Source organism: Solanum verrucosum, unplaced genomic scaffold, assembly GCF_900185275.1.
Source record: "Solanum verrucosum unplaced genomic scaffold, falcon-dt-bn FXZP01000062.1, whole genome shotgun sequence".
Classification (NCBI taxonomy): domain Eukaryota; kingdom Viridiplantae; phylum Streptophyta; class Magnoliopsida; order Solanales; family Solanaceae; genus Solanum; species Solanum verrucosum.
The window spans coordinates 5,972,161-5,994,987 of record NW_026020477.1 but is presented as its reverse complement, the minus strand read 5'-3'; the positions used below and the strand labels follow the sequence as shown (position 1 = coordinate 5,994,987).

Genomic DNA, 22,827 nt, shown 5'->3' with positions numbered 1-22,827 from the left:
AGTAAATAAAAATAAAATTGCTAATTAAAAGGAAGACAATGCAAAACGTTATTACTAAAGAAATTTATAATATTATTTTAGATGTATGTAGAATGAACAGAATTGGTTTATTGGAGTGATTTAGGGAGTTTAATTTATTGAGAGTAGTGTACACCGTACATGTTGTTGTGAAGAATTTGTTAGTTTTTGACAAATTTTAACAAAAGGATGAAAGTTGTCAAATTTTAAATAATTGAGGAAAGAAAAATAATTTATAGATGTAATTTAAGTTGAGGTATAATTTAAGGATGTTTTTTGCCAAAAACTCGAAATTTCTCGTATAGTTAAAAGGAATACTTGTACCTTCTCCCTTGAAAGAAAAAATATAAAAAATCCTCCAATTAGAAAGGAGGGGTAAACTATAAAAACGAAAGGAAAAGGAAAGGCAGATCCACTTGTACAATTTCATTCAGTGAACGCAACAATGGTTCCTCTTCGCTCCATTTCGATCTTCACCTTCGGCTTCCTTCTCCTCTTCCTATGTTCCTCGTTGGCGGAGCAGCAACAGTTTGCCGTTGATGGGAAAGTATTGGAACTTGATGAATCCAACTTCGAAGCCGCAATTTCCACCTTTGATTATATGTTTGTCGATTTCTATGCTCCTTGGTGTGGTCACTGCAAACGTCTTTCTCCTGAGGTATTACTTCCTATCCTTTTCTTTGCTTGATTTGCTTCTTCTTCATTTTTTAAAAAAAGGTTTGGATTTGTTTATACTTCAATGCTGTATTGTTAGTGTGAAATTAAGGATGATTTACATTGAATTACGTAATGAATAACAGATATATACTCATTGCTGTAGTTTCCAGGAAGTAATCTTCCACCAAAATTTAAAGATGTATTAGAATGGGAAAATATTCAACTTGGAGTAGTTTTAGTGAAGCTTCTAAATGTATAAATTTTATTTTCAAAAAGTAGACGAAAATCGGTCACATTGTCCCTCAGACATTGGCTTTGATAAAACAAAACTATAGGATATAAAGTTATATCATCTTAAAGTTTTGTTTCGAAATTTTAATTATTGATTAATTATATATGGAAGTTAATACCTACTAATGTAAAATGATGGTTTGGTACATGAATCAACTCTGCCTCAGCTGCTAGTGTATATATGTTTGCACTCTCTTATGGTACCTAATAAGGTGTTGATAGTGTTATATTTGACTCTTGTGAAATTCTTATAAAAAGAAATAGGCACTTGAGAAATAGATGTTTATGATCTAACCTGATTTGAAACTATAGAGGGTTGGAGGGCTTATCAACGGTCATGTAATTAAACTCATGTGAAAAGGAAGCTCTCCTTCATGCTACGAAAGAAAATAGAATGATTTCATTTACAGTGAAAAAAGATTTTGGATGCTGCCCATTTAACTTAATATATGTTCACATCCATGATACATGAACTGCCAGAAAGAAGCTGTGTTTCATGAACAACAAAGTTCAAGAGGCTGAGGAAAACACTGCTGGAGGCTGATCTTAGCTGCTGGATTAGCTTGTTTATGGTCACTAGTGAGGAATTACTCATTTCGTAACTTGTTGTGACATTTTTCCCTCTTGTGGTACTGGTCAAATGCCTCCTCACAAGAATTTGTAAAGTTCATATGCAAAGTCAAATATCCAATCAGGAGACTTTAAAAAAAAAAATTCCAATCGGGAGAGGAAAAAAGGGGTCAGCGATGACGATACCTTGGAAAGCAATTCATTCCTCCAGTACATAAAGCGGAGAAGAAGATAGGAGCAATAGAGGATATTGAGATCAAAAAAGGATATTTGATTAAATATAAAAGGCTTAAATTAAACTTGCAAAGGAAGTTCATTGATATCAGACAAGATCATGATATGTCATGTAGGAACTAAGAAGTGATTGTTACCACCTGTTAATAGGCTGATAGGCATAGTTGTGTGTCTTTCTAGTCTTATCAGCTGTTCCCTGTCTTCTAAGAGAAAATTTCTCCCTTTAATAGGAGTGCCTCTATTTTGGGTGGTTAAGTGTGTTGCTTGTGATCACTGAAACTGCTTGAGAGATGAGGTTGAATTGTTTCTTTCTAAAGTTTGATGATATTGATATGTTCTTCAATAGAAGGTGTTATCAAGCTTTTTACTTGAGTTCACTAAGCTTCATACTCTGCATTCTATGTTAGAATTCTTCGTCAACTAAGGGACATTTATTTTGTTTTCTTCCCCATACAAGTTTAGACATGTGAGCAGTATTTCATTTGATTTTTTTATTGGATAATAGATATTTTTGAATGTGACATCACGAAGCACTCTGACAAAAGTTCCTTGCAGTTGGACAAAGCGTCTGTCAATCTTGCTGTATTGAAGCAGCCCGTTGTAATTGCAAAAGTAGATGCTGATAAATACAGTCGTCTTGCTTCTAAATATGAAATTGAGTATGTCTGCTTTACACATTAGTTATTACTACAATTATTTTTTGTTAAATCATTTTCACAATGTGCAACTTGCTTTTTGGTTAAATCAAGTGGCTCGAACCAAAAGAAGAGAAAAAGCTATTCTTTAGTTTGGTAAACATATTTATTAGCATTAGTAGATTCACGCCATATTTATTAGCATTATTAGATTCACGACATATTTATTAGCATTATTAGATTCACAGTTTGTTATCTTAATCAATTTGTTAGTCTTCTATAGATCGCCAAAGACTGTAGATGCAGATCCTTTCCTTGAGAAAAGTAAGGGTATTAAAAAGGAAACAAGCACCGAGAAGGTACTGTTCAAACGTATTTACAGAGAATCCTAAGATGAATTCATTTTTATTCTGAGAAGATTCTATAAGATTTATCATTGCTCAGCTTCATTTAAAAGTTCTGTTTACACCAAAAGTAAAACAAAAGTATACAGTTCATCATTATCCTCTGATTAGAGTTTTCCTTGTCTTCAAAGCATCTGTCATTTCTTTCTCTCCAAATATTCCACTATATACATGCAGGAATAGTATACCACCATTTCTTCTGCTTTGTACATCTTCCTTTAATATTCCAGCACTTTGAAGTTCACATGTATCTCTGCGCGGTCCATTTAAGCCCCATCATGTTAAGGAACAAGTAACAACTGATAATGCAAAAATAGATGATTGACATTGTCAGATTCTTTTTTACATATATAACTGTTTGAGCACAACATGATTCCTCCTCTGTAGATTTTCATCTGTCAAGCATGCCTTTCTAACCACCAACCAGGTGACCCATTCCACTTCATAAGGGACATTTATTTTCCAGATTTTTCCTCAAGACCAACATCCTCCTTGCTCTCCAACAGATATTTTTTTGGAACAGGTAACATTTTTGTGTATTAATAACACACTACACAAAGGGTGTGTAGTCCCCCATATTTAAATCCAGATGGGCAAAAAACTAAGCTCCTAGTCCTTAATCTTCTCATAAGGAACTAGTACATCATAAATTGATTCTAATTCTTCCATTATGCTATGTTTACACCACAAAAAGAAAAGCCCTAAACATTTCATCTTTAGTTTCTGTATACTAATGGCTTTGTCTTCAAAACAAGATTTTACTGTAAAGGCACCCTTTCTATGAGGATTCCGGATTAGTTTATCTTATCCTTCAGTCAAACCTTTGAAAAGTTCGAGTATTTTCAAGAAATCAGCCATTATGCCTGATTCCCAATCATTTAAATGTCCCTGAAGTTAAAATTTCATCCTTGTTTCCTCCTCAGAATAGCCAAACTAGCATCAGGTAGAACAGTACATCTGAATAGATCAGGGAATACATCTTTGAGGGATATTACCTAATCCAGTTATCATCCCAAAAAAAGAAATCATTCTTCCATCACTCGCTACAAACCCAATATTACCAACAATGTTTTGCCAAAGAGTCTAATACTCCTCCATAAACTTGCTCCATATGGTGAAGTCACTACTTTGTAGTCCAAATACCTTGAGACCCATACTTCACACTTTTTACTTCTTTCCATAGTGCATATTCTTCTGAAGTGAATCTTCACAACCATTTCATCAGTAAGCTGCAGTTGTGTTGCCTCAAAATTCTAATGCCTAAACCCCTTCTCTTCTTGTTTTTTTAATGACAAGGGAAACTGCAGCCACTACCCTTTGGGTGCGCACAGGTTAAAACTCCTCCTATGTAATAGCTCGCAAACCACATTGGAGAGGCAACCCGCACTAGGCAAGCCCGATGCGACGAGCTCGACCCAGTAGGCAAACCCCTTGCTTTCGCTGGCAAGGGGTTTCGAACATGAGACCTCCAACATGGAAGTCCCAAGCCCAAACCACTGGGCCACCCCGAAGGGTAACCCCTTCTTTTCTTGTTAAGTGTAAGTGAACTCCATCTAACTAAATGGAAAGTTCTCTTATCTCTATTGCCCTGCCAAAGAGAATCCCTTCATAGTTTGTCTAACCTCTTCTCCACTTTGACCGGTAATAAAGACATCACCTACGTGGGAAGGGCATCAATGACACTATTTATCAACATCAATCTTCCCCCAGTGTTGCTAACCTCTCTAAAACTCCCTACCCAATGTATAAAGCTTTGTTCCTATTGAGAATATTATTAAATAATAAAAGTGTGCTCTTTTTAATAACTTAAGTTTTTTGATGAGATGATCAACATCCTTCAACATGGTATCAGAGTGGGTAGAGGTCCTGAGATCGTATCGCACCGTCACCCATATCAAAAGGAATTTCCACGTGCTTGGCTCATGAAAAAAAATCAGGCTTGCATGTGAGGGGGCGTGTTGAGAATATTATTAAATAATAAAGTTTTCTCACTCTAACAACTTACTCTTTTAGAAGAGATGGTCACACTTCAACAGTTCCTTGATCCCAGTGGCAATCCCATCCTGATCCATTATTCATCCCTATATGAAACCATTTTTGGATTGCAACAGACAAAAAATCGAAGGAGGATACTGGTTAAATCACATAGGTTATCACACACGCACGCAAAAACATGGAACTTAGCTTGAGCATCCTGCCCGAGCCTCTTTGCTGTCTCACTACACCTAACAGCTTCCACCACCATCCACTGCTCTGCACCTCTCCCGAACCTCTTTGGAGCCTCCTTAATCTTACCTTCCATATCCCAATTCAGAACATGATCTCAATTTGCCTTCTCTACCAGACTCTCCCATATCTAAGTAGTTCCGACATTTCTGGAATTTCCTTGCACATAGCCACATCTAATGTTGCATTCTGATGTAGGATGCTCATTTTATTTGGCGAGTCCTCGTCAGAGGCAGATTATCTTGGTCAGATAAGCAGAGGAATGTGCTGCTGGTTAGAAGATAATGCAAGGGGGAATGAGAACATGATGTTGTGTTGTGGACTTTGTGGCCTAAGGATTTGTAATTGGGGTTTTATTTAATTAGTGGAGGATGTTTTCTATAGAGTCCCCATGAGGGTGAATCAGCTAACAGCAATTTTTTTCAGTCTCCTTTTTCACCATAGTATAAACATTGGCTGAAGTCCAAACATTTTTTCCTTTTTGGGGGAGGATGAAAACGGAAGAGACTTTGGACTCAAGGTTCCTATATGCTCTTCATGCGACAATTAATATAAAAAAGACAGACTATACCCAACCCAATATGTTTTGAATTGAGGCATAGTTGTTGTAAATGTTTTAGAATTTTGGATAATTTATCACTAGTAAATGAAAATTAATGTTGGAAACATGGTCAATGAGGATTCATATACCCGACCCAATAATTGAGGCGTAGTTGTTGTAAATGTTTGCAGTTATTGGGTAAAATAACAGTGAAATGTTTCTTTTGTTGCAATGCAGTGGATTTCCAACTTTGAAGATATTCATGCATGGAGTTCCGACAGATTATTATGGACCAAGAAAGGCAGATTTACTTGTGAGATTCTTGAAGAAGTTTGTCGCTCCTGATGTGTCCGTACTCAATTCTGACTCTGCTATTAGTGAATTTATTGAAGAAGCTGGCAAAAACTTTCCTATATTCATAGGCTTTGGTTTGAATGAGTCTGTCATATCACATTTGGCGGTGAAATACAAGAAAAGTGCATGGTTTTCTGTGGCAAAAGATTTCTCAGATAAAACAATGGAATTCTATGATTTTGACAAAGTACCTGCATTGGTAGCCCTTCATCTGACCTACAATGAACAGAGCATATTTTATGGCCCTTTTGAAGGTCAGTAAGTTCTTGAAATTTTGGTGTAGTCACAACCCTTTGTGTTGGCTTTATTCCCTTTTCATATGGAACACACAATTGTCAAATACTGGGATATGTTTATTCTTGAGAGGTTTCAGCTTATATGCTTAGTAGCTGCCCTAGTTCCATGGCTATGAGCTTTATACAGTGTTTTTCATTTTAATTTCTTGGTTCTGCATATTAAAGAACAACTGATAACTATTTTCAGCTGAGATTGTGCCTTGAAAATTTTGTTACAAACAGTGGCTGAACCTAATCTTTCCTGCTATAGTTGCAGAAAAGTTCCTTGAGGACTATATCAAACAGAGCTTGCTCCCTCTGGTTTTACCTATTAATCAAGACACTCTGAAGGCGTTGAAAGACGACAAGAGGAAAATTGTTCTAACAATTGTGGAAGATGAGGATGATGAGAGGTCAAAAGGACTAGTTAAACTCTTGAAAGCTGCTGCATCTGCGAACCGTGACTTGGTGTTTGCTTTTGTTGGGTTCGAGCAGTGGCAAGACTTTGCCGAGTCATTTGAAGTATCTAAAAAAATTAAACTACCGAAGATGATTGTGTGGGATGGAGACGTGGAGTATTTTTCAGTAAGCTTGAAACCTTCTTTTCCTCTCCCTCTCTCTCTCTCTCTCTCTCTCTCTTCAAGTGTAGTTTTGCCCAGCAATGTTTTACAGCTCTAAACAAGATTTTGCTTGTGTGCTCCTTCACCATGTTAAGTTAGCAACCAGCATGACCTTGCGCATTCTATAATTTCTCATTTAAGTATTAGAGTGACATGAATCTGTTGTTAGCCTACTTTCTGTTTGGACTTCCTCCTTTTTTGCCACTTTCCTTATATATTAATTAACCAGCTCGTACAAACATTAATTATTCATGTATTATAAACGTGTTTTAGAGGTTCAGATTTCCACAAGTGATCTTGAACTATGGATGACCTGATGACTTTAGTAGACATCGCCTAGGTCATGTAAGTACTAAAATAAAAAGAGAAACAAGGAACATAAAGCCCAAACACATGAAATAACGTTGTAAATGCTCAGTTGGATTTTTTCTCCTCTCCAGCTAATAGATGCCACCAGAAGTTTCAGGGTGACAAATATTGCAGGACTATGGCAATTTTAAAACCATTGGACATGGTCTTATTCTTGACTTTAATTGTACGTAAATTTGGAAATTTAGTCTTTGTTTATCTATGAGTGTTTATTTTGCTTCATGAGGAGTATGAGTCACTTTTGACTTTTAGATTTGATGCCTGCTTAGGTTTTAATAAACTAATAAAGCTCTGCATAAAAAACTTAAGCTGATTTTATCTTGAATTCTTATTAGTTACCTAGTCCATACATATTTGCTTAGGTTTTATAATTATATGCTTCTCTTCTCTGGGAAGAATCGATGCTGGATGCATATCGTGAAGCCATAGGGGAACCTGGAGAAAATATTGAGTGTTGTATCTATTTGACTGGCATTTGAATCTTGAGATGACCTTGTAATGTATTGCATTTTGAGGTAGTAATTGACTTTATTTACTGATGTGGAGCTTTTACACAAACAATAGGTCATCGGCTCAGACAGTGTTGAAGATGAAGATCAGGGGTCCCAAATTACGCGGTTTCTTAAAGGATACAGAGAAGGAAGTGTTATACAGAAACACATCATTTCAGATGATTACAAGGCTTTCAGAAACTCAATGTTTCTGATCGGAGCACTTATCCTTGTTCTCGTTGTGATACTGGTGTCGATGATGATGCAGTCTGTTAAAGAGGAACCCTCAAGAGAACAGGTTGATCATTCCACATCTCTATCAGAAGCCAGAGAAGCACTTCGTTCTGGCGATAAACAAGACAAGATAGATTAAGTTTACACTTTTTGGAACATTAATTTCAATCTAACAGAAATAAGTAGCTTGATAAATTTTTTACAAGATGAGCAATTTGACATGGCAGCCTCAGAAAAATGTTTTAAGTTTCAGATCCATAATTTATCATAAACGAATACACCAACAGCTATACTTGTAGAATTGGGGAAAATGCACAATGTACCTGTCCAGCCTATGCCCAAAATCCCTAATACACACTTAACATTTACTAAGGTCATATTATCCTCGAACTTATTTTATATATAATTTTCTACCCCTTTTCGGCCTACGTGACACTATCTTGTGGGCTCAGCGCGTGTTGACAATTTTTTCAAGGATAGTGCCACGTAGGCCGAAAAGGGGTAGAAAATTAATTAAAAAATAAGTTCGGGGGTAATAGGACCTTCGTAAAGGTTAGGTGTGTCTCAGGGATTTTGGGCATATGTTGGGGGGTACTTATGCATTTTCCCTATAGAATTGCTTTCGTGAAAGGATTGGTGATTTATTTATGAGAAAATAGTCAACTGCCCCCTCAACCTATTATCGAATTTTCAACTACACACTTATGTTTCACGGGAGTCCTATCATCCCCCCTCCCCCCTAGACTATTTTAAAACGAAATAATTACATTCTTAGATACTGACATGGCACAGAGAGTGTCCTCACTCTCTTAGAGGCACGTGGAAGTAAGAAGAATTGATAAATAATATTTTTAATTTGACTTTTTGTTAAATATATATTTTTTACTCTTCTCTTCAAGTTTTTTGTTTCTTTTTCTTTTTTTCCCTCTCTTTCTCATTACTCAACATGCACCCCACCACCATTTCCTCCACCTTGAACCACCATCACTACATTAACCACATCTTTATATCCATCTTCTAATTATTTTTTTCTTACAATTTGTTTCACTATTTTCTACAACTAACACTGCAAAATCATCAAATAATTATTAAAATTGTTACTCATATTGCCGGAAAAATCAAATTGTCCTTAATCTCACTATTCCAAAAAAAAAAAGCACAAGAAGAAAGATAGGAGAAACAAAACTTAAAAAAAGAATAGAATTATTAAACACTTTCCATCATAAAAATTCATTCTATTATTGAATTTTTTTAAATTATTGGAGATATCCAGTGAATTAAAACAATTATGACTATAAAATAACTTTTTTCGATCATGAATTTCATAAAGCAAACTAAACATGAGTTTTGGGTATTGATCTAGGTTATCCATCTTTTTTCATTTTTATCAATCTCAAATTAGTTCAAAATATCAACACCATTAATCTACCTTTTCACCGATTTTAGGCCAGTAACATACATCAACCATCAGATTTTATCTTCAATCTCTATTGTTGTTTGGTGAAGACCCAAGAATTTAACCATCAACAACCCATAAATAAAATATTACAAATTTGGTGTTCTGGAGACAAAGAAATAACATAATAAAAAAATTTCAAAAAAAGAAAAGAGATGAGTAATCAAGCTCGTCAAGGTGCCTGAAGGATGATATAAAGTGATGAAAAAATGCTAATAAAAATAGCTTCGATTTTTTTCATGAATGACTAATTTGGAAGAAGTGAATGAAAAACAAAAGAGAAAAGGAGGAATAAAAAGAGTAAAGATCTTTTTGTAATTAATGAAAAAGCATATACAAAGGAAAAAATAACAAATAAATAGTTGGCAGCGAGTGAGCATCACTATATGTTGAGAATGTGGTTGTCTAGTTTTAGGGTGGTATATATTTATTTTTGAAAAATTCAGGAGGGTAATAGGACCCCCACAAAGTATATGTGTGTAGTTGATAATTCGATAATAAGTTAGGGAGACATTTGTCTATTTTCTCTTTATTTATTATTGAAGTTGTGGAGAAAGTGGGCTCAAATATTATTTTGTGTTGTGTATAATGAGTTAAAAAACAAAAACAAGAATGCTCTTGTTTTGTTCTTGTACATAATATGTTGTTAAATCCCGCAGCTTGTTGAAATCAGAAGAAGATAACTCATGTATTTAACTCTAGAATTAAAAAAAATGTGATCGACATTACAATCCAGACCAATTTGATACTACAAATTTTACATTTTCATTATTGCAAAATCAGTAATGATGGCTGGAAAATTGCTATTCTTTGGTGAAGATCTTGTATCCAAATTGAGAGGAAAGATGAAAACCATCAACCCCATATTTACATGGGCCAAATAAACAGAAACCATTGGCCAAATGTCAAGATGTCAAGATTTTTGTGTGTGTGTGTGTGGGGAACCATTTAAAAAAGAAAATATGATCAGTAAAGATTCATATAACCAACTCCAATTGATTCGGGACCGAGGCATCATCCTTATTGTGAAACGTTAAACCTGTTCATCCTCTGATTACAACTGACCCAATACATTCAAACTAGAAGCTTCAGTCATCTGTGTCAATACTCTATACATACAAGCTCAAACCCTAAGCAAAAGGTTTCAACTAAAAAGACCTAAACCATCTTGCAAATGGAGACTGCTAACATCCATAGCACTAAACAAGAAGGGTACGTAAAAGAGGGCTACTGCATACAGCATGAACACCCATCGCTTTGCGCGTGCACTCGTAAAAACCTCCAAAAAAAAATAGTAAAAACCTCAATATAGAAATCAAATCTATAACATTAGTGTTACACAAATAATATACAAATCCAGGGCTTCCTGTCATTTTCCTGTCTGCCCATATGCCAGAGCTGCATCTCCAAAGCTGTTGCATTGTCTTTAGGTGTTATTTGAGGTGAAGATGACCCAAACTCATTGATCTTTGTTAAAAGGGTAGCGCAAACTTGAACCCAGATTTTCCAGAACCAACACATCACGACTCACATCCCGGAAGAGACTGAGCTGAAGCAAATGGCGAAAAGCTAGTGGTTGACTCACTATGACGCAGTGGATTGGGATGCCGACTTGAGGAGCCAATATAACTGGACGAGGCATTTCCTGGACTAGGAATATATGGTGACATGTATCTTGAATTAAGAGGAGATAGAGAAGGATAGCCCAACGAGTGAGGCGAAATCAAATAAGATGCACGAGATCTCTGGGAAGACGCATTCTGAAGGTCAAGTGAACTGCGGCTTATACTAAGATGAGGCGACTGATGGTAGGACTGAAGTGACTGGTGGTTATAAGGAGTACTAGAAATTGATAGAGGACGAGAAACTGAAGGGGATCGGGATGCTCCTTGGCCTATTTGTATTGCTGATGATGAAGCTACTGACGATCTTAGGGATGACAACGAAGATAAAGAAGCTAGACTAGAAGAAAGCAATGGTGTAGATTCTGATGCTGGTGGCTCACCATTGCTAGTTCTTGCATCACGTTTACAGACGGGACAAAACGTTCTCCATGATGTGAGCCACGCATCAACGCACATAGCATGAAATTCTGCAAAAATTCCGAGGAGATCCATTACTGAAAAATGACATCTACTCCAGTAGACAAGAAATCTGATGAGAACAAACAGGATATGACATGTATCAACAAATTACTGCCCAGATTGGGAAAGTATTCATATTAACTAAAAACTAAATCCCATAGATATACCAAATTAGCACATTCACAATGAGATATAGCAGCAGGGACGAGGGTAATATTCTGACCACACTTTAACTGTAGCTTTGAGGTTTTACCATAGTTTGCTGCCTAGAATCTTGACAGTGACTATTGCAGAACTAATGTTCATAGATATGGATCCAGAATATAATTATTGAATATTACTCAATATTTTTAGAAGTGGAAAGTGCAAAAGAGCAACAACTCCAGGAAGTTTTAACAAAAAACATCACGTGTAATCCTTCAATGTAAAGTGCATTATTCACAGAAAATACAAACTTATCGAATTTCAACCAACATTATCAATCTCAATATCAAATCTATAAAAATAATCAGCATGTTCCGTTGTTCCGTTCTATAAAATAATCTACATGTACCCTTGAACAGCATTCTCTTCATGTTGTTCTTTTTACATCAATAAAACACCTACTTTACCAATAAAAGAATAAATTACACCTCTGCAATAAAACATGAGAGCTAAAATGCTTAGGGTTTTCAGAAATAGTTGACAGTAATCAAACCCAGCACGTTTACTAAGCTCTGCAACAATAGCCATGACATGCTCATGAACTAAAATTCTCTTGGCTGTCTTAGCTGTGAACTCTGAGATACCCAGAGCTTAGGAACTTCTGATCCCCCTGAAGAAATTAACTCCACTTCTACAATATTACTTCACTAACAAGGTTTCAGGGCAGGATTTATGCAAGGGCTTTAGACTAAGGTTTCTGATCTCTTTGACAACATTAATTCCAATTCACTCCTCAAGCAATGGTACAAATCTGAATTTCTGCTCTAAAAACAACATCCATCTAGATCTGCATAGATTTCAAAAAGACCATGCAATGGATATGCTGAAACACATACGACACCTTCAATCAAAAGTTCTGGTAGAATATGAGGAGTAATGTGTCTATTTCTGAGAACCCATTCAGCTTCAAGCTGGGGCGATCGACAATGGAAGCCATTCACCTTCTAAGGAGATTGTATAGGGAGAGGAATAGAGGTGTACATATAGTGTTCATTGACCTAGAAAAGGCATAGGACAGTCCCAAGGGAGGTTTTATGAAAATGCTTGGAATCTAGAGGTGTACCTATTGCGTACATTAGAGTGATCAAGTACATGTACAATGGATCCAAGACCCGAGTGAGGACAGGAGATTCGAAACACACAGTTGAGATGGGATTGCACCAAGGATTAGCTCTCGGCCCATTTTTATTTGCCTTGGTGATGAATGAACTGTCATAGTATTGATCTCGTCCATGGTATTGATCGACAAGTCACATGGCGTAGTTGATAACAATCGGAGATTTGGAGACAGACCCTAGAGCTCGTTAAGCAAGACTAAACCAGAGTAAATGGAGTGTCAGTTCAGTGACGAACCACAGGAGACAGATGGGAAAGTAAGGATTGATACACAAGTCATCCTCAAGAGAGGAAGCTTCAAGTATCTTGGATCAATAATCCAAAAAAATGGGGATGGCACATCATATTTTAGCAGGATGGATGAAATGGAGGCTCGATTGGTGACCTATGTGATAAAAATGTGTCACCAAGACTTAAAAGGTAAGTTCTATAGAATGGTAGTTAGACCGGCTATGCTGCATGGATTGAATGTTGGTCCGTCAAGAACTCTTACGTTCAGATTTCCGAAGAGGAAGATAGCAAAACTAAGGATGTATGAGCAGACTAGGAGAGACAAGATTAGAAACGAGGATATACTGGACAAGGTGGGAGTGACCTTTGTAGCAGACAAGATGAGAGAAGTGAGGTTGAGATAGTTCATGCATGTGAAGAGGAGAAGCACAGATGCCCAATGAGGAGGTGCAAGAGGCTGGTAGTGATAGGTCTAAGGAGATGTAGGAGTAGATTGAGGAAAGATTGGGAAGAGGTGATTAGACATGTGAGTCCGGAGCCAAAAGGGCAAAAATTTGAGTGAAATTTCCAAAAGGGCAACAAAAAATAAGGTTGAAACCAAAAGGGCAACATTTAGATGGAAGGGTGACGCCATAAAATTTTATGGAGGAAGGCGTAGTTTCCCATGTGCCATACAAGGCACAAGGCGACATGGTACTGGTAAGTCGCAGGTCTGCTTGCGCCTTGTAAGGCGCATGGGATCCTGCGCCTTACTCTTTAGCATAAAAAAAAAAAGTTTAGTCACTCCAGGAAAAACCGTTTACGCCTTGGATTAATGTATACTACTTACTGTCAGAATCATATATAATCAGATTCGTTTTTTATCTTTATGAAATAGTCAAAAGATTTCCACTGGACTATGTTTAACATGCAATAGTTTTACTATGAAAAATGACAAATATAATCCATTTTTTTAATGTTATGATAGTGCTAGTTGTAATATTGTATTCTCAGATCTCCTGCAATATTATTGAAGGGTTGAAGCTATATATAAAAAAACAAAAAGAAAAAAATGTTTTTGCCCTGGTTACGTTTTTTTCTATAGTGACTAAACTTTTTTTTTATGGTAAGGAGTAAGGCGCAAGCTCCCATGCGCATTACAAAGTGCAAGCAAACCTGCAACTTACAAGTACCATGTCGCCTTGCGCCTTGTAAGGCGCATGGGAGACTGTGCCTTCCTCCATAAAATTTCACGGCGTCACCCTTCCGTTTAAATGTTGCCCATTTGGTTTCAACCTTATTTTTTGTTGCCCTTTTGGAAATTTCACTCAATTTTTTTGCCCTTTTGGCTCCGGACTCTTAGACATGTCATGACTCATCTTCAGCTCACTAAGGACATGACCCGAGATAAGAGAGCATGGAGGTCGAGGATTAGGATAGACGGTTAGTAGTAGTCGAGCAACTTCTCTCTCCCTAGTGATAAGCGCATGGTTCTAGACGGGAGCACCTATCTGCTCCCTTACAATAGTAGTTTTTTTTTTTGGTAAAAACCAATAGTAGTTTATTTTGTTAGCATTAGCCTATTCTTCAGTTATTACTACGGTTGTTACTTATAATTTGGCTATCTTTACAATTTAGTTGTCAGTAATTTCTTTTCTTTCCCTGATAGTTCATCATAGCTTATTTACTCTTTCTTTTTCTCAAACTTATTTTGAAAAACGATTTTTATGAGCCTAGGATCTTTCAGAAAGAGTCTCTTTACACCACAAAGGTAAGAGTAAGGTCTGTGTGCACCCTACCCTCCCCAGACCTTACTTGTGGGACCACACTGAGTGTGTTGTTGTGTTTGTAAGTAATATTATGATATAGAGTTGAAAATTTGCAAAATTTCATCTCAAAAGTGCATGCATGTTATAGTGATTACATCAGAGTTTTTACCCAATAGAGGGACATGAGGTAACCTTTTGACAGGCGGAAAGACATGAACAGAAGTACACAGTTCGCCAAACAAGTAGCAATAATGCGACCAGATAATAGAGTGTCCTTCGTCCAGAAAGTGAAAACATTCTTTAAGCAAGCACAGAATCCATCATGCTGCCTGAGATGTGGTTGCGCTAGGCCATAAGTCAGAGATGAAGGGAAGCCAGAAGTGCCACTTCTAAATTCCCTGAGGAAGTCCTAAAATATGTAATAAACCCTGAAATCTACCAATAGTGCATATCACCAACCCCGACGTAAGCTATGTCAAGCAATTTTAGAAACCAATCACCAGGGTGTAACTCAAAAAACACAATAGGAAAACCTTGTCAAGTGACAACAACTCAAAAAGAATGAGCTTCTCCCAAGGAAGGAACCAACCCTAAGGAATTAGTGCATTCATTGCTTTTACCTAAGTGCCAAACAGAACCTTTATATATGAACAAGCTGAAAATCACAATACCTCAGGAAGAGAGAAAAACTTACTGTGCCGGCAAGGAAGAATTCTAAGCTTGTCTCCCACAATATAGTCTTCAAGACAGATAGCACATGTTACTGATGTACAATTATCCTCCAAAACTGATGTAAATATCAAGCTTGGCATAGCTTTCACCAAACGACTACTCATTCCATGAAATTCACGAACACGTGAGGCCCGAGGCCGGTCTCTTCGTATCCGATGTCTACGGACAAAGAAGCAAGTAGCAAGCACTGCTGACATAGCTAGTAACGAAATGAATGATATAGCCATGATGGACCAGGCAGAGTTCTCAAAACTTGGGATTATCCATATTTCAACATCAATGTCACCAGCATACTTTGTCAGTCTTTCCCCTGAAACTCTAGAAACAAACACCGCGGGAATCTGTACACCAGCAGAGTTTCCTGCCACTGTATCATGTGACTAGTTAAACACTTGGATGTTCAAAATTCAACAGTTTTAAATACTTGAGCAACAGGAAGCAAGAGTTAAAAGTGGTTTTGCTTCTTTCAGACAATTTCTTGGTTCTCTTTTTTTGTTTCCCCTCTCACAGGGAAAATGGTCAGTGACATAGTTGTCTCCTAGTTTCTCAGTTTTCGAGCATGAAAATTCCTGATGCATTACATTCAGAAACCAGAGGCTAAAACCAAGCCTAGAAGATGTATATCGAATTGTGACAAATAGAACAATTGCCAGCAAAATAAGACTTGTTTGTTTGAGCTTGCTATAAAATGAGCAAGCTGACTTCACATATTTTTAAAGCTGCTTTTTTAAGTAGAAGATGGTCTCCACTTGCAACAAAAATAGGTGGAAAAACCCAGCGAATATGACTTGAGTATGAATCTCATTATTAAGTCAGCTATATGCTAAGACACCGTCTTCCCCATGAGAGAGAGAGAAGAGAAGGAACTTCTAGAAAAGCTCTTGATATATCAACAAAGGATGCTACTTCGATGAATGATCAGAAGTCACCCACATATAGAGCACTGTTGCATAATGATGTCATTTTGTCTTTCTGACCGGGTAGTAATCAAAGAGAACCACATTTACGTGTACGCTGTCTAGTTTTTATGCACCATTTAAATACCAGGACTTAAATCCCAGAATGTCAGTAAACCATTACATCAAATATAAGATCAGGATAGCAAAAAGCAATAGACATTGTTAGTGAAAATGTGTTATTTCTTAACAATTTTCCTCAATCACCTTTCACCCAGTTATCAGTGCTGAAGCAGTTTTCAGCTGAAAACAGTCATGACTTATAAACATACTTGTATAACTGTCACTTATCAAGAGAATAAAAAAAGAACTTGTACAACTGTTATCCAGGGACCAGGATAACTTACAAAAACGACATTTGAATTGTGCTCGAGGTGCTTTTTATGTGGATCAAGTTCAGAGAGCATAGATCATTTGTTTTACACTGCTACATCACTGATCAATTATGGTAACTGTTCCCTCAATGGTAGGACTTAAATGGTGCATGCTCAGAGACAACTGAGCTGTTGAAGTGCTGGAACATCAAGGGTAGGAACAAGTAGCAAAGGGAATGGGGGTGCACTATACCTTCATGTATTTGGTGGTCCATTTGGCGTGAAAGGAATCTGAGGTGCTTTGAAGATGAAGAAAGCTCTATTAAAAAGATCAAATCTTCCATTGTGTTTAACATTTTAGAGCAAAGTCGAGCAGTTTTGGTAATGAGATTGCCTAATGTGACATAGCTGGTTCTACCGAGTTTGTGGAGTCAGTAGTGAGTCCTATGTAAACGTGAGTAGTAAAATCCATTTGCCTTTTCAAAACACCACCTTCTACCCCAATAAATCAAGATTATGGAGTATTAGCTGACAGGATACAAGACTTCAATCAGTTACAGTGATATCCGCTTAAAATTAATCCATAAGCCATTTATGACCTCTTGCTACATACATAACCAAGTATCAAGTAAGACAGACCACTTCAGGTCTTCAACCTTCATTCTAGAACCCAAAACCCTAGTTCGAGCTGAATCAAATATTTTAACAAACATCTGACATTGCCAATACATTGTAACTAGTAACTACATAATGCACTAATCAATAAATTCAAGAGGAAGAGTTTATTGAAATCTGTTTACTTTTTAGAACACCACCTTACTTTCTACCTCAATAAATCAAGATTAGTGGAGTATTGGCCGGCGCCGCCTGGCGGGATACGAGACTTCGATCAGTTTCAGTGATATTTCACTTAGAAAAAAAATCAATAAGCCATTTTATGACCTCTTGCCACTTACATAACTAAGTATCAAGTAAGTCCATTTCAAGCTTTATTCTGGAACCCAGAACCAGAGAGTTTGAGCTGAATCAGATATTTAACTAGAATCTAAGTTTGCCATCAAGTTGTAACCTCAGAATGCACTAAATCAATAATTTTCAAGTGGAAGAGTTCATTACTTGCAACTAGATCACCATATTCATCGTTGTAGATAATGGCTGCCTTGAAACCTGCGGCCTGGGCTTGTCTGACTTTATCTTCAAAACTACATCCACCACCCCTTATTATCAGCAAGAATGGATCATGGGTGCTATTTTTAACTGGTTCATCCTTGTTAGTCAAAGTCAAGCAGGCATCTAAAGGCTCCGCCACATACAATGTCCCACATTTGCCTGATCCCCTCACTGAGGGAGCTGATATTTGAAAAAGATACATTTAGTACAAATTACAACAGCATCAAAGAAAGTAAACAACATGCCAAAAAGAAGTTTTAGGAAAACAAGATTAAGTTTCAATGAAAAAGCAACAGTAGCAGCAGTAAAATATCATGAATCAAATTATACTACATCCACAATTTCTTACTGTTAGAGATAAAGTTCAATCACTATAAGTTAGGATAGTGATTTCTATAAGTTAGGATAGATAAGTTTTGTTAGCTACAGTTTGGGATATATAGCTAAGTGTTAGCTATATTATCTTCGTATTCTTCTGTAGTTTCTTGTAAACAACTGTGTATATATTCAGCAATTCTACTCAATAGAAAACACACTGAATTCTCTCAATATCTGATCGTGTAACATGGTACCAGAGCCTACAATGGAATCATCAACTCTCAACTTTCAGATTCCACCTCTACAACAACAACCTTAAGCACTCCAAGTCTTTTTGCAACTTTACCCCATGCTCAACTTTCTTTTTCTATAAAACTCAAACCAACAAACTACCTTGACTTGGAAAACACAAATTGTTCCTATCATCAAATGTTACAATCTTATTCAATCATATCAATGGTACACCAGCACCTCCCTCCACCATCATCAACACCACAACAAGTCAATCAAACCCAAATTCTGAGTATCTAAAGTGGTTACAAGAAGACCAACTCTTACTAAGTTGGATCTTATCATCTTTAACCAAGGAAATTTTTCCTTTTGTGACTGGTTTAGATACTGCCTTTGAAGCTTGCACCACTCTCTCAAATGCATTTGGCATAAGCAACAGCCCTAGAAGAGTCCAATTACACATCACCTTGCAAAACATTACACTTGGTGACAAACTACTGGATCAATTTCTTCGCGAAGCTAAGGCTATCACTGACGAGCTTGTCGCGGCAGGCACACGTGTCTCCTGATGAATTCAATGCCACCATTTTCCAATTACTTCCTTCTGATTATCATCCTGTCATTGCCACATTTTCTGATCTTTCTGGTAGACTTATGGTTCATGAGATCCTCTTGCAGAACTCTCGCAAACCAATCTTTGTTGTTGCCATTGTTGCTGGACAACACACTACATCTGCACGTCAATTCCATCAGAGCTCCCAGAAAAACAATAATGCATCCTCTAAAGGAAACAAGACATGGTTTCATAAACCTTGTCAAATCTGTGGACTCAATAATTATCAAGCTAAGTGATGTCGCAAACGTTATGATCCTCCTAATAATATCACTGCCAATGCCGCCAATGTTAATGCTTCTTCCAATGATTGGTTTCCTAAACCTGTTGCTTCTCATCACATGACTCCTGATTTATCTGCACTTGAGATTCTCAGAGGAGTACAAAGGGCCTGACACAGTCACTATAGGCAATGGACATGGTTTGCACATTAAAAACATTGGTCACACTACATTATCTTCTAGTAATAATCAGTTTCATTTGAAAAATGTTTTACATGTGCCTGACATACAACAATTGTTGTCTGTTAATAAATTTGCTGAATACACTCAATGCTCTTTGAAATTTGACTGATGAGTTTACTGTGAAACAATCAACCAATAAAAAGGTGTTGTTGAAGGGACTAATTGAGGACAGAATTTACAGGGTTCCTATTGCTACATTAGAGGACATTACAAGGCAGAGCAAGCCTTTTAAATCAGTATGGACTGCTGCACCCGATTGGCATGCTCGGATTGGTCACCAACAGTCTCCTTTAATGTTAATATAGGCTTTGTTTGCCTAGTAACTCGATAAAATCCTCAGGCCTATGTCAAGTTTGTTTTTTAGGCAAACATAGTCAGACTTCTTTACCTGTCACTGCCTCTATTGATGTAAGCCATTGGAATTGATTCAAGGAGATGTATGGGGACCAACTCCCAACTATCTTTTTTAATGGAAACAAGTATTTTATTCTATTTGTGGATGATTTCTCTCGTTATTATTGGTTATTCACAATTAAACAAAAAAATGAGGTTCTTTCTACTTTTGTTGAATTCCACAAACTGGTTTGAAAACAGTTTCAAACCAAAATCATTAATTTCCAATCAGATTGGGATGGTGAATTTCGTACTGTCAATACTTATTTGAAGGAACCTGGTATTCAACATCACATTACTTGTCGTCATACACATCAGCAAAATGGTCAAGTTGAAAGGAAAATCAGACACCTAGTGGATACATGCCTCACCCTGCTCACTTATTCTGCAGTTCCATCTAGATTTTGGAAGTTCGCTGTGCACGCCATTGCATACTTAGTTAACAGGATCCCTACTCAAGTGTTTCAACATGTCTCACTATTTGAAAAGCTTCAGGACACTTCACCAGATTATGAATTGAGTCGTGTCTTTAGCAGCTTGTGTTTTTCTCGGTTACGCCAAGGACCATCATGGGTATGTCTGCTTCAATCCTCATGATAGTAAAATTTATCTTAGTAGACATGTTCATATTGATGAAACCTGTTCTCTATATAAGGAGAAAAAGTTGTTTGATTCCTATGTCCTAGGCACTCCTCCAGGGAAATTTATTTCCACTCATTGGCTCACATTAATCGCGTCAATACAGCAACCTAACTCAATTGTACCATCATCTTCGAAACTTCCACATAATTCAGTAGATTCTTCTAACAACAACAATTCTGGCTTTAGCTTCTCATCTTCTAGTGCTTCTCAAGATCACATTAATTTCCCTTCGGAGCAGAAAATGGATATCCTTCCAACTCCTACTGAGCCAACACAACCACCTGGACGCATTTATCCAATGGTTCTAAGACAAAATACTAAGAAGAAGTTTCTGGTTTTCGTCTGTTTCGGATGATAAAAGTTAAATCTTCCTCTGTTACTCTTTCGAAACCAACATGCTACACAAAAGTACTCAAAGGTCCATCATGGAGAAAAGCTATGAGCTCTAAAATAACTGCTTTGATACAACATCAAACATGGGAACTTGATCCTAAACCATCACATTCCAATATTATGGGTTGCAAATGAGTTTTCCGACTCAAACACCATCCTGATGGCACCATCAAGCGGTGCAATGATCGCTTGGTAGTCAAAGGATCAAGTTGAGGGAATAGATTATGATGCCACTTTCAGTCCGGTTATCAAGCCTACAACAGTCCGAGTTGTTCTTTCCTTGGCAATCTCCAACAGATGGACTCTTCAGCAATTGGACATTTTCAATGCATTTCTCAAAGGAAACTTGGAAGCGGATGTGTATACGTCTCAATCTCCAGCTTTATTGATCAATGATGTCCTGATTAAGTGTAAGTTGAGGATATCAATCTATGGCCTTAAACAAGCCCTACAGGCTTGGTTAACTATTTATCATTACCCAATTTGCGAAACCAAATTAGTATACAAAAAAAGAAGATCAATTCCATTGCCAATAACAGAACGTCATGAGCCCTGAATGCAAGTTCTTTCAGTTCCTTCTGGACTAATCTTTCACAATGCAAATAAAGATCTGTTGATTCCTTTTCGTACAACAAAGGAAACAGTAGAAAAAGGGTAAACTTGCTTAACAAGAGTGAAGTTTCTTCTGTACAGAATGGTAGATAACTTCTATTTCCCAACAATGACCTATCGACAACTCCAAATTGCCAAAAACTAGATTGCAAATAGGATTTAGTTTACCATGTAACAGAGGCAGGTAAAATTAAACAAAAAACTTCAGTATACATAAGCTACTAAAACTTTTAAACAAACTCACCTACCAATTTCCATTCAATATCACTCCCAAACCATTCCAGTTTACAGCATAATACAAACTAGAACAAAGATCAATACTAAATACAAAACAAATAAGGGCATAGCAAAGTAAAAGTAAGATTTAACTCACCAAAATTAGCTTCAATGTCTTCAAACGATAAAGTTTCATTCTTTCCTACCAAAACCACATTACCAAGAACTTTACAACCCGAAAGACAAACAACACTCAAGTACCAAAATACCCACAAATTCATCATCTCTAACAAACCCTTTCTGCCAATTATCAAGAAAATATGAAGAAACCCAAAAACCCACAAAAACAAAAAGTATCAATTCAATTCACCATGTTCGACTCCACAAGCACATCTCAAATCTCACAAAACCCCACAACACTTTACGCTAATTTTTAAGAAAATCCCACAAAAAGGTAATCTTTTTTTTACTTTGTTGAAAGAATAGAAACATCAGCTTCCATTCTCTATCCAACAAGAAGGAAACATTCGCTTAGTGATAATTTTAGTCCTTTTTTTTTTCTTTCCTTTTTCCCTTTTGGGTGTTTTGAGAGAGGAGGAGAAAAAAAGAAGTTTTTGGAAGGATTTGTGAATTTTTGGTGACAAAGTACATTTAAGAAAGGGAAAACAATAAAATAAAAAATTGCTATTTTTATATAAGATTTGATGGTTTATACAGTGTGTGCTCCTCACTGTTGTGTGATGATTATCTCAAGCTAAAAATACATGAAGATAGGAAAAAAGACTTAAATTATTGAAAGTTGAAGAAAAGCTAAAAAGGTTGAATGGCTTTGATTATAGATTATACATGCACAAAATGACCATAATAACCCCACTCTGTTGGAATATACCTCAGGGATCGTTGGATATAGGGTATAAGAATAGTGTTAGTTAAACTTATATTAGTTATGTTTTTTTTTATGCGATGTTTGATTTGGTGTATCTAAGCAATATGCATTGCATAATATATATATATA

The 22,827-nt window shown here is 36.7% G+C and overlaps 2 protein-coding genes across 2 annotated transcripts; one reads left to right on the top strand and one right to left on the bottom strand.

Annotated features, from left to right (window-relative positions):
- The first annotated feature begins 366 nt into the window (after positions 1–366).
- Positions 367–8,140, top strand: LOC125809326 (protein disulfide-isomerase 5-2-like). The gene is made up of 5 exons (XM_049488986.1): positions 367–676; positions 2,326–2,429; positions 5,814–6,184; positions 6,483–6,790; positions 7,759–8,140. Exons 1-5 carry the CDS (start codon positions 464–466, stop codon positions 8,056–8,058), a joined length of 1,296 nt encoding a protein of 431 aa, XP_049344943.1. The 5' UTR covers positions 367–463; the 3' UTR covers positions 8,059–8,140.
- A 2,286-nt stretch (positions 8,141–10,426) lies between these two features.
- LOC125809345 (receptor homology region, transmembrane domain- and RING domain-containing protein 2-like) lies at positions 10,427–22,460 on the bottom strand. Its single transcript, XM_049489003.1, has 4 exons — positions 21,970–22,460; positions 17,877–18,110; positions 15,453–15,857; positions 10,427–11,467 (listed from the first exon to the last, which is right to left on the bottom strand). The coding sequence occupies exons 1-4, from the start codon at positions 22,094–22,096 to the stop codon at positions 10,896–10,898; spliced, it is 1,338 nt and encodes a 445-aa protein (XP_049344960.1). The 5' UTR covers positions 22,097–22,460; the 3' UTR covers positions 10,427–10,895.
- Between the last annotated feature and the right edge of the window lie 367 nt (positions 22,461–22,827).